The 16,914-nt window shown below is 40.2% G+C and overlaps 1 protein-coding gene across 3 annotated transcripts in view; it reads right to left on the bottom strand.

Moving 5' to 3' along the window:
- Positions 1 to 16,914, bottom strand: part of ESRP1 (epithelial splicing regulatory protein 1) — a 50,821-nt gene that overhangs the window by 24,201 nt on the left and 9,706 nt on the right. For 2 of the 3 annotated variants that reach the window (XM_060116010.1, XM_060116009.1), the window contains exons 5-11: positions 10,068 to 10,166; positions 9,869 to 9,923; positions 8,259 to 8,369; positions 8,001 to 8,133; positions 7,636 to 7,678; positions 5,403 to 5,704; positions 1,769 to 1,987 (exon numbers count right to left, since the gene is read on the bottom strand). In XM_060116010.1, the coding sequence (XP_059971993.1) occupies positions 1,769 to 1,987; positions 5,403 to 5,704; positions 7,636 to 7,678; positions 8,001 to 8,133; positions 8,259 to 8,369; positions 9,869 to 9,923; positions 10,068 to 10,166 (962 nt within the window). The remainder of the gene's footprint in view (positions 1 to 1,768; positions 1,988 to 5,402; positions 5,705 to 7,635; positions 7,679 to 8,000; positions 8,134 to 8,258; positions 8,370 to 9,868; positions 9,924 to 10,067; positions 10,167 to 16,914) is intronic. The other variant, XM_060116008.1, reaches the window with a different exon arrangement.

Genomic DNA, 16,914 nt, shown 5'->3' with positions numbered 1-16,914 from the left:
TTCTCCCTGAAGCCTAGATTGGGAATGTGGCTTGTGGATAGGGAAGGAGGAGAGGAATTGGGAGATGCAAGGCACAGTGAAGGGTGGTGAGAGCTGCTATCATCAGCGTTGCTTGGGAGCCCTTCTCTCACCTCTTCCCCTGCATCTCTGTTTTAAACCTTGGCCGACAGATGGTTATAGACGTTTCCTCTGTTACTAATAGCTTGCTAAAAATCCTATTTAAAACAAAGCTGGTAGATTTCTGCTCCACAGAACCAGAATGCCTTAGTTTCATTTAGCATAGACATTTTATGGGAGAGAAAAAAGGCACAACCAGCTTATAAGACTCCTTTTTTATTTGATGGATTTCTTTAAAGTCTCTAAGGGACTAGTTATTGCAAATTATTACCATGCAAGTTACCATAAGAGTTACCATACCAGGGAAGTTAAGGACACCAGGGAAACCCAGTCCAAGATGGAAAACTAACATCTTCGAGGCAGCTAAGAGCTTGTCCATCATCAAAGAAGCATTTCTCCCAAGTGTAGTCACAATAGGTCACAGGGTCAATGAGAGGCAAATCTGTCTACTGTTGTTAATCACAGAGTAATAATAGCCCCTAGGTTATTAGAAGTGGTGACTCGGAGAGAACCCGAACAATTCCCTGGTGATGCTGAACTGTGGGGAATTTTATTCAAAACGAATCCCATCAGTGAAGCATGCCGAGAGGATTCCTAGTCAGATAAAATGCTGCGTAGCTTCATATTGACATGAGAGTTAGAATGAGCATGTGCTGGTGTGGAACACCAAACAGAGGCTCAATGTTTTCTGATTCCTTGTACCCAGTGGCATGCACTTTCCAGTGAGACAGGATTATGGTTATGAATGTGACCAAATCATCACACGAAAAGAGAAAGTGGGAAACTAGCAGTTTTGAAAAAAATGGTATTTTTAATACAAACCTATATTCAGACTATGATGCACAGAAAATATCTTATTTTCAAAAATTGATACAACTTCACTTTTAATAAAGAGTTCCAAAATGTTAATTAGAGCTACACGCTTTATGGGTTTTTAAAGTTCTATCCTGCTTATGATGGCACAAAATACTGGCAAATTGCCCAGCAATTAATATAATTAATTTTATTTAAAAAATGAGAGATACCAAGCCAGGAACTGCTTTTAATATGCTTAGAATATATATTGCATACTATAAGAAGCTGATTCGATTTTGATAGAGGATTCTCAACAATTAATTCACGAATACATCTGAGCGCCTTTTAAGATCACATAGTGTTCTAGGTGGTATAGATACAAGTTCTTTTTGAGTTTGTACTCTACTGAATGTAATTTGATATCTACTATATATATGTGAAATAAAATAAGTCATTTCTAAACAGTCTATGGATACAAAATACTTGGGAGCACAGACATGCTCATTGGTTTATATATTGTCTATGATTGCTTTCACACTACAGCAGCAGAGCTGCAGACTTCAGTAACTGCAACAGTAAAATGTTGTATCAGACTGGTAATGTATTTGTCTCCTACCCGATGCTACTGATAATTTGATGGATATATGTGATGATGGAATCAGAGCTGAATTTGAATTACCATACCAACGAAAGCATTCTTTCCCGAGTTCATCTTAAAGACAGACCCCTTGCACTTATAGTTAAACCTTTCCTTTAAGACTTACTATACAACTTATGAACATTTGTTACCTTTTTATTGGAAGGGTGTATTTAATGAGAATAAGCAAATCAGTTTTCCAGTAAGTGACTTTCTTACCTGATGATTCAATACCATGTGGACCCCATGAGTCCGAATATCGGTGGAAAATTCCCCCAGAAAGTCCAGGATATCCTCAATTGTGGCTGCATAGGGAAGACCTCGAAGGCGTATACAGTCTCTAATGTTTGTAGGGGGCACAAATTGCTGAGGTAGTACTGGAATAATGGGAGGGGTTGGAAGTGGAATGAGAGGGGCCGAGGAGAATCGATTCAGCACCTGTACTCAAAGCAAAATAGAAGTGGTTTAGAGCCCTGCTACTCCAATGTTGTCTGCAGACCAGTGCTGGCATCCCTGGAGAACTGCTAGAAATGCATAATCTCCGCTCCACCCTGACCTAGTTTATATGAATCTGCAGTTTAACAAGATCCCCAGGTGGTCCACAAGCATGTTAAAGTTTGAGAAGCACTCATGGAGAAAGTTGTTCATGCTTTTCAGCTGGGAAAGCATGATACCCACTTTTGTGAGCTGCCTGCTGAGGTATACACCACACACAACACAATGCACTTAGATTAAGGACTTATCCACCTGGACAGATGTCTCACTATCTGCCTTGAGACAAGTATCCTTAAAGTCTGTTGCCTTTATAAGAATTGGGACGTATTGTTAAATTGTGGACTTATGTACAACCTATTAGATTTCATTTCACTAGTGTTTCTCTCAATATTGTCTTCACATTCCACCTCCAAACCCAAGAAATATAAAGAAAATAAACCAGCAAGGAACCACAGTCAAACAGTGACTGTATTATATTAAAATATGTCACATTTATAATGATGTATAAAGCAGAAGGCAGAATGGCTGGGTAACAGAAAACTGAAAAAAATAAATTAGTGAAAATAAAAATAATCATGTGGATTTGAGACAGTGGCAAAACAGGGGATCTTGACTATCTTTTTTTTTTTTAATTTTTTTAAATTTTTGGCCACACTGCACAGCATGTGGGATCTTAATTCCCCGACCAGGGATCGAACCCGTGCCTCCCTGCATTGGAAGGCGGAGTCTTAACCACGGGACCGCCAGAGAAGACCCTTGACTACCTTTTAAATTCATGGAATCCCGCTATCTTGAGAATGGATGCGAGGTCAGGTACATTTTGGAGAAAGAATTGCTCCCAGGCAAAACTCATGTTACAAGGTTGTTGTCTACTTTTGTCTTAGTTTAGAATATGCCTACTAGTTGATAATACGAGGTCCTTGTGCAAATGCCGTGTGTGGAACCCCCAGGATTTCTGAACCATTTACCACTGCAGCCTTTATCAGCTCATAACTAAAAATATAAGACAATCAATGAACTCCCCCCAAATTGCGCTGATTTCCTCACTCACACCCTGTCCAATTGCTATCTGAATAAGAGGTGACAACAATCAAAGAGTAAACACAACACAGCCAAAGAGAAAGCAAGACTTTAAGAAACTATACGAACAATTCAGACACAGTACAAACATCAGGGGGAAGAACACGAATAGAAAATAAATGTTATGAACAAACTTGGGACAGGAAATGGTCTAGCACTTACAGTACCTGCCAAATAGGAGATCAGTAAAGTTACTGAATGAAGTGATTATTATTAATGAAAAGAAGACAGTGCAAAGTCTATGACTACTACAACACTTATTAAATAAATTATTAGAGACGGGAGGCTGGAAAGCGAAAGTTCACCCACACTCAAAACCACCTATGGCTGAGTCAAACAGAGAAAGGATACTCTACAACCAAGCCAATTAATGTACAGTAGCCAAGGCTCTGGGGTAGTCCATTCTAGGGCATGATTTCCATGAAACTGTTCTTCGAATTAAAGATCTAAAATAAAAATCTCATTTCCTCCCCTCTAGCTTGGGGTGTTTGAAGTCTTAAGCACGCTCAGCATATTTTAGAGATTCAGAATTCATGATACTCATTTTCAACAAAGTACAGAATTGTTTAAACTACAAGTATGCTCGCAGCTTAGGGTTCAAGAGTACCAGTACAGGGACCTCCCTGGTGGTCCAGTAGTAAAGAATCCGCCTTCCAATGCAGGAGACATGGGTTCGATCCCTGGTCAGGGAACTAAGATCCCACATGCCGCAGAGCAACTAAGCAGAGCAACTAAGCTTGTGCGCCACAACTACTGAGCCCATGTGCCACAAAATACAGAGCCCACACATTCTGGAGCCTGCACGCCATAACTAGAGAGAGAAAACCTGCAAGCCACAACTACAGAGAAGCCCAAGCACTGCAACCAAGAGCCTGTGAGACATCAACGAAGATCCCACAAGCCGTGATGAAGACCCGACGCAGCCAAAAAAAAAGAAAAAAAGAAAAAGCAATAAGAGTCAGTGTCTGAACTGCTTGCAAAAAAGACCAAAGGAATCATTGAAATGACTATGTTCTACTATGGAGCCAACTAAAATAAGCTGAAGAGCCATGTGAAACAGTCTATAGAATCTCAGGTGCAAAGGTAATACTAACTGACCCTTGAAGAGAAATGTTCAGCTGGTAAGTCAAGAAGAATAGCTGAAAGGCTTGACACCCTACAGATGGTTTTATGCTTGGATCTTAGTGTGTTTTCGGGAGCTGACTGTCCCATCTGTGCCTCAAAAACAGCGCTGAATTCTGAAAGGTAGTAACAGGACAAAAGGACAATTTGCACTGTCACCAGCAATATGGAACTGATCAAGCCTTTTGGGAAATAAATTTGGCAAGACATTAAAGCCTTAAAAGCTCACAGCCTAGATCCAGTTCTAAAGAAATCAATGAGAAATTGACAGCTAGGGACTTCCCTGGTGGCGTAGTGGTTAAGAATCCGCCTGCCAATGCAGAGGACACGGTTTGATCCCTGGTCTGGGAAGATCCCACATGCCGCGGAGCAACTAAGCCCGTGCACCACAACTACTGAGCCTGCTATCTAGATAGAGCCCGCAAGCCACAACTAATGAAGCCTGCGCACCTAGAGCCCATGCTCCGCAACAAGAAAAGCCACCGCAATGAGAGGCCCCGCGCACTGCGATGAAGAGTAGCCCCCGCTTGCCACAATTAGAGAAAGCCCGCGCACAGCAACGAAGACCAACGCAGACAAAAATAAAAATTAACTAATTAAAAAAAGAAGAAATTGACAGATAAGCATGTTTACCTAGAAATTTCTTATGATAGAAAAAAACCCAACCCAAATGTACAATAGAATTAATAAATAAATTATATGCCCCTGTAACATAGTATTAACTTAAAGATTAAAATTTTCAGACATGAGTAAACTTTTGAAACCAAATACAAAAGTATATCTACAGCAATATTCCAGTTATATAAAAACATAGTATTTTTTTGTGTGTGTATTAAGATAACAGTGGCTATCATTTGGTTACAGAATAGATATTTTTCATGCATTTATACTTTCTGTAATTTCCAAGTTTTATTTTAACACAATGAATAATGTATTATTTTCAGAAATAAAGACTAGGAACTGTATTCAATATCTTGTAATAACTTATAATGGAAAAGAATCTGAAAAAGAATATATATCTGTGTGTATAACTGAATCATTGCTGTATACCTGAAACATTGTAAATCAACTATACTTCAATTAAAGAATAAAATAATTTAAAAAAAACAAAGAATAGAAATAACGCAAAGCCACCAACATGCTCTTAAAAACCAACCTGCTGAACTTCAGCTGCTGTGCTCCTGAAGAGTTCAATGTATCTTTTACCCAACAAGTCCTTATGCTTCCTCAATGCGTTCTGTGCATATTCCTCACAAGCAAAGAGGACAAAAGCGTCCCCTGTTGGCCTACCATCTGGGTACGTAACAAAGAGGATGCCTTCCTTCCCCCCAGTGATGGGGCAATGCTGTCCAAAGAAAGCCACCACTTCATCAGCTGTGGCTGTGAACGGGAGCCCCCGCATGCGGACAATGACTTGGTTTTCCTTGGAGAGAAACTGGGCTACCTCGTTGGACGTACCTAGGGAACACAAATATCAGGAAACACAGGGAGAAATGGTTAAGACATCAACTTTACCAAATTTTAAAAAGTAAAATTTTTGGCAATGTCTTTAATTCATAAGTCCCACACTCCCATATGGATTCATAATAACATCCCAGGAATCAGAATTCTCTTCCCATAAATTTAAAACTTTCCCCCTACCATTTTCATAAGATACTCCTGTTAATATAGGAAGGTAGCCATACAGTTACATCACGGACCAACCACCATATTCTTCTCAAGGAGAGGCAACTAGTCATCGTGGTGGTTAAGGGCACAGGCCCTGGAACTAGAAATGTCTGGGTGCAACTGTGGCTTTACCATTTACCAAGCTATGACCTCAGCCAAGTTTAACCTCTGTATCTCAGTTTCCTCATCTGTAAAATGGGAGTAAAATTACCTACCTCATAAATTACTGGAATAAGTTATTACATAGAAAGCTCTTTAGTGATTTTTGGTATTATTTTCCTGATTACTTTTTATTAAGAAAGGTCCAAACATACTCGAGAGAATAATGAATATACTTAGCAGCCAGTTTCAACATTTATCAACACTCTGCCAGACATAAAGCATGTTGTACAGTGCTGCGCAAATACTCAAATATACATCCTTTACTAGTAACATTTTCCCTAAGCGCAAATTCTTATCATACTGCCCATATACCATGAAGTCCCAGGCACTGATGTGGACGTTAACTTTGCCATCTGCAATGTTATCTGCCATGGAACCTCAGGACCACAGCACCTCCAAATATACTTTATCCCCAACCAATATCAAACAATGGAAACACTATTAACCTTGAAGCTCTGAATTGGGAAGCCTTGGTTTATCTCAAGAAAAAAGTGCAAGAAATATACCAGCACATTGTATAAACAGGATATTGTTACTGCAAGTTTTACAGTTGCAAAGATTTTTATCAGGACTATATAATGAAGGGATATAAATGTTCTCTGTATTTAAGTGAAAATCACCTTAGTATATTTCTGCAATAGGTGTCAAAAGCCCCTTAAAAGGTCCACCCACATTCTTTGAATTAGCTATCCTATTTTTAGAGATTTATCCTAATGAGTGGCACATACAGAGATAAAAAATATTCACTGCAACATAGAGTGAAATGGATGTAAGCTCTAAATGCCCAATAGGATTGTTTTTTTAAAAAATTATGGTACATATAATACTGTACAGCATTTAACATTTAAGAAATTTGAGTAGCATAAGAAGATATTCATAATATACTAAAAGGAGAAAGGAAATTAAAGCAATATGAGCAGAAAAATAGGAACTTACAGAGTAGATACACATATAGAGAAACATCTGTTGGACAAACCACAGTTAACATTTTTTATGCATCTGTTATTTTTAGGTTTTAAAGTTAGAATCACTCAAGAATTAGATAGTGACTTTATCTGTTCCCACTTCTTTCTGACCATATTACTACAAACACCATATATTCTAAAATACTAGAAGCCAGAATGCTACCATGCTCCCGGCCACTGATGAGTAAAGGAAGTGAAGAGAAAAACTGGAAGCAGATATGCAACAATTCCATATATTCTGATATGGCCGTTTGAAAGTAGTTTTCAGACCATTTAATTTCTTTCATGAACTACTCTTTCCCTTTGTACACGACTTTATATGACCCTTTGACTTTTGCATAGCACTTTTTTTTTTTTTTTTTTTTGTATAGCACTATTTTTAATGGCTATTTAACTACAGTTGGTTGACTCAAGCCTTAGGGCAAGCGCTACACACTACACTGACACTACTGGATATTTCTTCCTCCTATTAAAAAAAAAAGTCAACTTTTATGTTTCATTGGGAATAAAATGACCCTATTTATCTACCTTTGCTATGTAAGTAAAGTTTTTAGATTCTTCTTATTATAGCCACGTTATGTAAAAGGTACTCACCGCCAGCAATTTTAAGAAAATCTTCACCTGTTGCTTTGTAAACCTAAGAAAAGAAAGGGAAATTAAATACAGTTTCTGAGCCTTCATTCAAGATGCCAGGGTTGGGCTTCCCTGGTGGCGCAGTGGTTGAGAGTCTGCCTGCCAATGCAGGGGGCACGGGTTCGTGCCCCGGTCCGGGAAGATCCCACATGCCGCGGAGCGGCTGGGCCCGTGAGCCATGGCCGCTGAGCCCGCACGTCCGGAGCCTGTGCTCCGCAACGGGAGAGGCCACAGCAGTGAGAGGCCCGCATACCGCAAAAAAAAAAAAAAAAAAAAAAAGATGCCAGGGTTGTCAGGGTGTCACATGTCAGGTTGTGAGGACATACCTCAATGTACCGGGTCCCCATGTGATGTTTGTGCCTCTGGAGCGCTAGGTCTCTGTGCTCCTCACTCACAAACCTAACCAGAGCTTCTCCGTTCCTTCGACCCTGGGCATTCAGACAAAGTGCTGCACCTCCCCTTTGAAATTAACAGAACAGGAAGCAATAGGAAAAAACAAACAAACAAACAGTGAGGAGAAAATGACAGAAAATCTATTATCCCTTTGGGATTGTTAAATAAAATAGAGATGAAGGAAAACCAACTTGGCAATATTGAGTCCTTTGAAGAATCTTGCAATATCTTGATCCGAAGACTGCCATGGCAAACCTCGTGCCCTGACTACCGTGTTGTCATCAATAAGTTCCATCTTGCTGCTGCGGATTCAAGCAAAACATCAGGTTGCATGATTAATGCTAGGCAGTCTGACCTATTACCCCCAGAAGACAACTGGCCTATTTACACTTGAGGTATTATTTATTTGGAGTTCAGACAGACTTGTAGTACTGCCCAACTTACTTCATAACCTCAAACATTATCTGGGCACAGTTGAAAGTATTCTTTAGGTGGTTTACTATACAGAGGCAACCGCCCATGCCAGTTCAACACAGCTTGCTCACCCAGCAAACCACCTATCAGCTGAGGTGCTGCTTCCTTGTTCTGAAAAGAACGCAGCAACAATTCAGAGGAAGTAAAGTTCTCCCAATACTCTCTTGGCCGGTAAGTTCCTACAGCCGAGAAGGATAGGTTTAAATTCATTCTCTGATCTGGCTAGTACACCAGTGGGGTTTAAATCCAGTTTGACAGCAAAACTTAAGATCCACCTAAAGCTGGTAATTAACCCACATGGGTAATGTGTGCACATGGTCAGAAGTCTGGCATTAAAATATCTCCCCTATCAAACAGGGAGGCATCACAGAGAGCGTTTATGGAAATGCTTGGGAGTTCCCACACCTTAATGAGTCATTTGTATATCACCTATTCTATATTTTGATACCTTCTGATGTTCTAATCCTCCCATATTTATATTTTCAGTACTCCTAGGACATTTCCTAATGAGTCACTTTCTCCACAGCTAAATAGGCCTCAACATCTCTCTTATGGGCAAACATGTCAGAAGTTTCTGTTCACTTCAGGCACCAAGCAATCTCATGCAATTCACTGCAGTGATTTACAAACTATAGGTCTACTTGTGATCACAAACAGAGATACCACCATTTCACACTTCTCCCCAGTTATTTCCTTTGCTTTAAAGTAGGAGCTGATAGAACATACTTAAAATTATCTCAGTAAAAACCTTGTGAACTCTTTTAAAGCCTATGATTTTTTCCTTTGGAAGTTTTCCAGTGAGGATGGGCAGTTCAGAGAGGCTAAAATCAGAATCGCAGACACAAACAACACAAACATATGATGTGCCTAAAGTCATAGTGACTAAGGATACAAATATTTCATTAAATGTAAATCCCAACATCCAAGCTTACTTTAAAATACAATCTTCTAGCTAGTGGGAAGCAGCCGCATAGCACCGGGAGATCAGATCGGTACTTTGTGACCGCCTGGAGGGGTGGGATAGGGAGGGTGGGAGACGCAAGAGGGAAGGGATATGGGAACAGATGTATATGTATAACTGATTCATTTTGTTATAAAGCAGAAACTAACACACCATTGTGAAGCAACTTTACTCCAAAAAAGTTGTAAAAATAAATAAATAAATAAAATAAAATAAAATACAATCTTCTTTAACAAATGACCTAATATTTAAAAATGGATACCCAAAAGGTTTAGTAAAGTTACTAAAATATAACAGGAGTTAAATATCACAATATGAATAAAAACACATTAAAAGGCTCAAATGGAATAGTATTCAAGTACTTACCAAGTGCCACTTTCAAATTTGTAATTTACTCTTTCTGGATCTGAAAACCTGTGATCTAAAATAAGAACATACAAGTCATCATTTTAGCTATCAGGGAGACAAAGCCGAGGGGGCGGGTGGTGGCGATTCAGAAGTATAGGCGAGGGAAAGTGGATGGGATCAGATACTAAGCGCGCATTGTTACAACACCAATACTTACTATAAGGGTCTGAAATCATTGCTAAAATTATATTTCCCATATCTTCAACTTGACAGGCTCCATACCGGGAGGCTGAACTATTCTTCTCAAAATTTAAACCTGGGAGATTAAGTTAAGGAAACATTTGGGGGAGGTAAAATGAGGTTGCTTTTACCCAAAATTAAACTCTCATGGAGCCAAGAAGCCAAGTAAAATGCATCTAGGTTGACAATTCTTTGAAATCTCAGAATAGCTGCTTCCCATCAGTCTGGACTTCACCCAGGCTTCCTGAAGTGTCCAATTGCCCTATTGGGCTAAGACGGCCAAATCAATCCTGTCCTGAGGATTACCAGGAATAATAATAATAACACCAGGAATAAAATGTTTATTGAGCAAATGCATGAATATTGAGCACTTTTAGCGTCAAACCATGAAGCATACAACAAAGTTAACAGAATTCCTATCCTGTCTTTACAACACACACAAGGCAATGACCATGCTGACTTAAAGATACAGTTACATCCTTCAAGATCACAAGGTATTAAATGACTTTTTTAAGCCTAATGTTCAAAACACTTCAGATTACTGAAGACATATCTATGACTCCATTTTTATCCAGAACTCCCTTCTAGAAGATTTTTGGAACCCCATAACACAGCCATCTTGGATGACAGCAAATACTTGTCCTTTTAGAGTACATGTGTAGGAACGGTTCAAACACTCAGAGCCAACAATGGCCAATGTAGCTTCTGATTAAGTAAGTACACTGTTTGGGTAAGCCAGGAAACATGGCTTTTAAAGAAATGCATGGCTCAAGTTGGGATTGAGGGTGCAACCAGAAGAGATTTCCATAAAGTTTTGCGTAAGTTTTATAATGTAGTACAATGCACATAACAAATAATACTATGGGACTCTATCTTTTCTTGAGTTTAAAATGAAAACAGCCATCTGAGTGGTGGTTATTAAGATGTTTGCCTTATTTTATAACAATGTTTCCTGACTGGTATTTTGTAAAATAAGGGTAAAAAATGAAGACAAATATTAAGAAAAAGTCGGTAGGTACTATTTTACTGCAAACAAAGAGGATACAATGTAAAAACAACTCAGAGATTTCTCCCCACCAAGAATTATAGCCAGTCTTCTGAATGAGTAATATTCTATTCTATTCTCAATTCAAAATTCCTTTCTATTTCATCCCCACAGCTTCCTCTTGTCTTTCTCCAGTAAAGAGACATGCTAAGCAAATTCATTTGTGGGTCGTCTCTCAACCGGTTACATTTCTCTGTAGTTAAATATGCTACATGTAGAAAGGCAGCCACATGTTCCTTGGCAAATTACTTAACCCCACTAAATTTCAGCTTATCTGTAAAGCCAAAACTGTGATAATCTTTACCTCCCTGGGCTCTTGTGAAGATTAAATGAGCCCAGGACACAACGCAGGCATTTAATACGTGATGCTCTCCCCGCTCTTCCTAGAACCCTCAGGTGACCAACTTTCATAACTTATGATAATCACACTTTAACAGGGTCACATTTATGACTAAAAAATCTGAACTCACCAGATGCCTATTTGTATGCTCACAGGATAATCATCAAGCTAAAATGGTGGATAATTTCTGCATTTCCCCCTGCAATCCCACCCTTTACATCAATCATCTAGAGATGAAATAAATGTGCTGCCCACTGAGGGATTAGAAAATCAATCCCAGGAGATGTTCAAGCAACAGAGCAATGACCACTGACTGGGGTCATTAAAATGATTTTCCTTGGGAAGCTGTACTATAAAGTATTTATTAATTCAGCGCCATTTTCAAAGGACATAATGATAGGACAGAAAAACTGGAGCCAAAGGATGAAGATGCTTTAGGGAGACAACAGCCCTAAGTTTTCTGGGGAGATGGGAGGGACTTTATGGATCCTTACAGAACTAAGAAAGAAGAGCTGTGACTAGCTATAGTTTATCATGTAAACTCTGTCACCAAATGTCTGGAACCCTGCAATTCTAATAACACTTTCAGCCTCGTAAGGGCGTACAATGAAGTAAAGAGAAACATATCCAAGAAATGGAGACCAATGCCATTGCATAAGCCAGTGTTCCTCAACCTCAGCATTAGCGGCACATAGGGCAGATAATTCTTTGTTGGGGGGTGGGGCAGTGTCCTGTGTACTATAGGATTTTTAGTAGCATGCTGACCCCTACCTACCTCCAGTAATAACAATTTAAAATGTCTCCTGGGCCTCCCTGGTGGCGCAGTGGTTGAGAGTCCGCCTGCCGATGCAGGGGACACGGGTTCGTGCCCCGGTCCGGGAAGATCCCACATGCCGCGGAGCGGCTGGGCCCGTGAGCCACGGCCGCTGGGCCTGCGCGTCCGGAGCCTGTGCTCCACAACGGGAGAGGCCACAACAGTGAGAGGTCCGCGTACCGCAAAAAAAAAAAAAAAAAAAAAAAATGTCTCCAGACATTGTCAAATGTCCCCAGGTGGGTAAAACCCAGCCCAGGTTGAGAACCGAAGGTATAAGCCGATATCTCCCAAGAGTGGCAACTTGACCCCTTACCATCTATTGATTCAGAGAAAACTTTTACATGTAGGAGACAATTAGTAGACAGAAATTTTGAAGAAATCTGACCAAGGAAACACTGCATAAGGACCAACCTGATGCTGTGGCAAAACCCCTGTCAGCAGAGACAAACACAAACACACACACACACACACAGACACGCACGCACACACGCACGCACGCACGCATACCCTACACGGTAAGGAACATGGATGAAAACACAGCAAGAGTCAACCCTTGATCCTCACCCTATTTTTGTGCAGCCCAGAGAAAAGTATAGCTTTTACATTTTTTAAAGGATTGTAAAGAATGAGCAGAGACTGTACGTGGCCTGCAAAAAACTAAAACATTGACTCTTTAGCCCTTTACTGAAAAAGTCTGCTCACTTCTGACCTAGAGGAATGAAAATTGCCGAAAATAGAGAATGCCACAGGAATGTTTGCCACATCGTAACCTTCTATCCCAAAACAGAATCTTGGGGGAAAATTAAGCTTTGAAGGAATTGGAAACTATATTCAATTCAAACCAGTTTTTTCTCCTCTATCAATGACAAGAGGCATAAGCCTTCTCACCTTTGCTCAGGTAACTCCCCTATAAAACGCTCTTATCTTCTTAATCGCTTAACCAGATTAGACCATGGATCACTCCCACTCAGCACCAAAGTCTTCCCTAACTGCTCTAGGTCACAACCATTAAGTTAAGAGTTGATTAGATACTATTCCTATAAAATATTACTCTCTTCAACTGTATTATGCATTTCCTGAGCACAGGTCTGCTTTCCTCTGATCTCTTTCCATCTACCACAGCACCTATTACTTCTAAGACTCTACTGACATAAATGATGACATTTACTACACACCATTTTGTGCCAAACACTGTCTATTTCCTCCTATTTTTGCAGTAGCCCTGCCAGGTAGATAACAATAAAACCAAACAGATGAAGAAACTAGGATTGAGAGAAGTTCTGTAACTCATTCAAGTTTCCCAGCTCTGATTTGACAATGTGTCTGTAATTCCCTGCACCAAGATAAGAAGCTTTGCTTAATTTGTTTTGTTTTGAGCAATAGTTTGTGAGAATCTTTCTAAATGTATGATATGAAAGCCAAGTGAAAAAGATAGCTAAAAAGCAACCATGTAAAGTATCCTGTCTGTGTAGAATAGATTTGTAGCTGAAGAATTATATTACTGAAGTCTACTTTTTAAATTAAGAATATGTTCTAGACATTTGGCTAACTTGGTCCCACGTAACACGTCCTAACATGTTTCCCTTCAAGTCATCACACACCAGGAAGATCAGCAGCTCTAAACTCCCAGCAACTTTTAAAAGTCACCCAACCTCCTGCATGCCCAAACCGCCCACCCACTCACTGTCTTCGGAAGATTCATTCAGTTTTTCATAATTCTTACCAGAATGTAGCATGAACAACAAATAAACGGGAGTGAGAAAAAACTTTTAGTATCAATTCTTTCTCCTATCAATTTATAATTATATATTAAATTACTTGCTGCACGTCCGATCTTGAGAGAAGGAAAGATGAGTCTGTGCCTCCTGATTTATGGTTGTCATGCAACATAGTCATTCTGCCCTTGAGGCAGCCACAACAGCACCAACAGGCTTAGCCAGCTTTGCAGATGAGAAACGCCACGAGGAAACAGGAAGAGTAAAGCCAGACATGGTGGGAACCAAGTGAGCATGTCAGGGTAGAACTGAGCAAATGGATGCATTGATACAGAACCTTCGCCTATAGTTGAACAGAAGGAACGTTTCCTTAGTGCCACAAGTCCATCAATATTAAGTTAGCCATTCAAAAGAAGCTACCTTTTCTGACTGTGGAAAATGGACACATTTGGTTTCAGAACACCTAGTAAATAACCTCTCTTTAAAACTAAGTTCTTAGTTTCTATCTAAAAGAAGCACACATAGGGGACTTCCCTGGTGGTCCAGTGGTTAAGAATCCACCTTCCAGTGCAGAGGATGCAGGTTCAACCCCTGGTTGGGGGACTAAGATCCCACAAGCCACGGGGCAACTGAGCCCACACGCCGCAACTACTGAGCCCTCGAGCCACAACTAGGGAGTCCTGTGCCACAACTACTGAGCCCACACACTCTGGAGCCCACGCACCATAACTAGAGAGAAGCCTGTACACCGCAACTAGAGAAGATCCCACATGCCACAACTAAGACCCGACGCAGCCAAAATAAATAAATAAAAAATTAAAAATAAATAAAAATAAAAGAAGCACACATATAAAATAAATACACTGTGGAAAATTAAGTTTAAACTATGTTAAAATTGCATCCCAATTCAAAATTCCAACTCAAAGCCATTTTTCATTGCCATTAAACACCGCCCCCCACCCACCAAGGACAACAAGTTTGTTTCTTCCCCTTCTACTCTGTTTACTCTTTTATAAGAGTAACACAACTGCCCATATTGCCAGACATTTTTCAATAAAATTCCTGTGCTAAAGGAACAAAGGAATAGCAAGCATAAAATGTCATGAGAAAAGTTGAAATCGTGCTCCAACTAAGAAATGAATTTCCTACAATTATGTGAAGGAAAAAACAGAAAGTGATAAATTACCCTTATAGGAGTTGTATGATTTAAAAAACAGGTTCTAGGGACTTTTCGGCGGTCCAGTGGTTAGGACTCCATGCTTCCACTGCAGGGGGAAGGGTATGACCCCTAGTAGGGGAACTAAGATCCCTCAAACCTGCCGCATGGCCAAATAAATAAATAAAATAAAAAACAGGTTCTATAAATAACCTGCTATATTTTAAAATGAGATTTGAAAGAAGCAAATCAAGAATGCCAGTGTAAAAGAATGTAACTAAGAGCCAAAGCAACAAAAACTTTCTTTATACCAGTAATAAATGCTGGGGAATCTAAAACCATAGTTTTGGGCTTCCCTGGTGGCGCAGTGGTTGAGAGTCCACCTGCCGATGCAGGGGACGCAGGTTCGTGCCCCGGTCCGGGAGGATCCCACGTGCCGCGGAGCGGCTGGGCCCATGAGCCATGGCTGCTGAGCCTGCGCGTCCGGAGCCTGTGCTCCGCAACGGGAGAGGCCACAACAGTGAGAGGCCCGCGTACTGCAAAAAAACAAAACAAAACAAAACAAAAAAAACATAGTTTTAACTCTATTCTTCAGAAGCTTACTCTTTCCAAGAGGGGGAAAAACAAACAACAAAAAAGCGAGATCCAGGGCTTCCCTGGTGGCGCAGTGGTTGAGAGTCTGCTTGCCGATGCAGGCGACACGGGTTCGTGCCCAGGTCCGGGAGGATCCCACATGCCGCGGAGCGGCTGGGCCCATGAGCCATGGCCGCTGAGCCTGTGCGTCCGGAGCCTGTGCTCCGCAACGGGAGAGGCCACAACAGTGAGAGGCCCGCGTACCGCAAGAAAAACAAACAAACAAACAAACAAACAAAAAAAGCGAGATCCATCCTACCAAATATGACTTCAGGAGGTATTATTGTTAACAAAGCGCAAAACTGACAAGTCAATTATACCTTCGAAGAAATAAGGTAAAAGTAGGAACTAATGCAAAAAAGAAAAAGATAAAAATTTCTACTTTAGAAAAATACATTTATATGGCATAAATAAATTAGGAAAGGGAGACTCCATGATAATGTCTTCCAAAGCCTTCTAAAACAAAAAAACTATCCTGAAATTCCCAAACTCGCATTTTAAAAGTAAATTATTTTATAATCAAGATAAACCACACAAAATTAACATAACAAGTCTGAGTGCTGGCCAAGAATATACAGTATTTCTAGTCACCTAACGTATTACAGCCCACATACCAGAGTATTCGCCAGTTTGGCTCACATCATACCGATGTGGTACCAAAGATAATTTCTTCTCCCCTCCAGCCAACAAGGTCAACTACTAACCCAACTTAACTGTACACTTGGTGATAGTTAAAATCCCTTTCATACGCAGAAAGGTGCCAAGGAGGATTCAGCATCTGCCTCCACTTTTTAAGAAGAGCAATGACGGTTTTGCGACTGCAAAGGCCCAGTTCAACTAGTCATAACAAATAAGTAGGTAGTTCAGAATGAACCACACTCGCACACACTATTTTTACAAATGGAGAAGCTAAACCCTGAAGCTTACCTGTACTAACATGTAGCTGATGTTTTAAAAGGTCTATAACCAGTTTCACGAAAGATTAGAAAAAATTTTTTTAGGTGTAAGATAGTTTAGATAAGGTCTTAAATCAATAAGGAAGTCCTTTCAGAGTCTTTGGCAGACGCTTTCTTCTTTGGAGACATGCTGCAACCCAGTCAACACTGGAGAGCACACAGTAG

This window comes from Mesoplodon densirostris, chromosome 13 (assembly GCF_025265405.1).
Source record: "Mesoplodon densirostris isolate mMesDen1 chromosome 13, mMesDen1 primary haplotype, whole genome shotgun sequence".
In the NCBI taxonomy this organism is placed as follows: Eukaryota; Metazoa; Chordata; class Mammalia; order Artiodactyla; family Ziphiidae; genus Mesoplodon; species Mesoplodon densirostris.
This window is presented reverse-complemented; position numbering and strand designations above follow the sequence as displayed.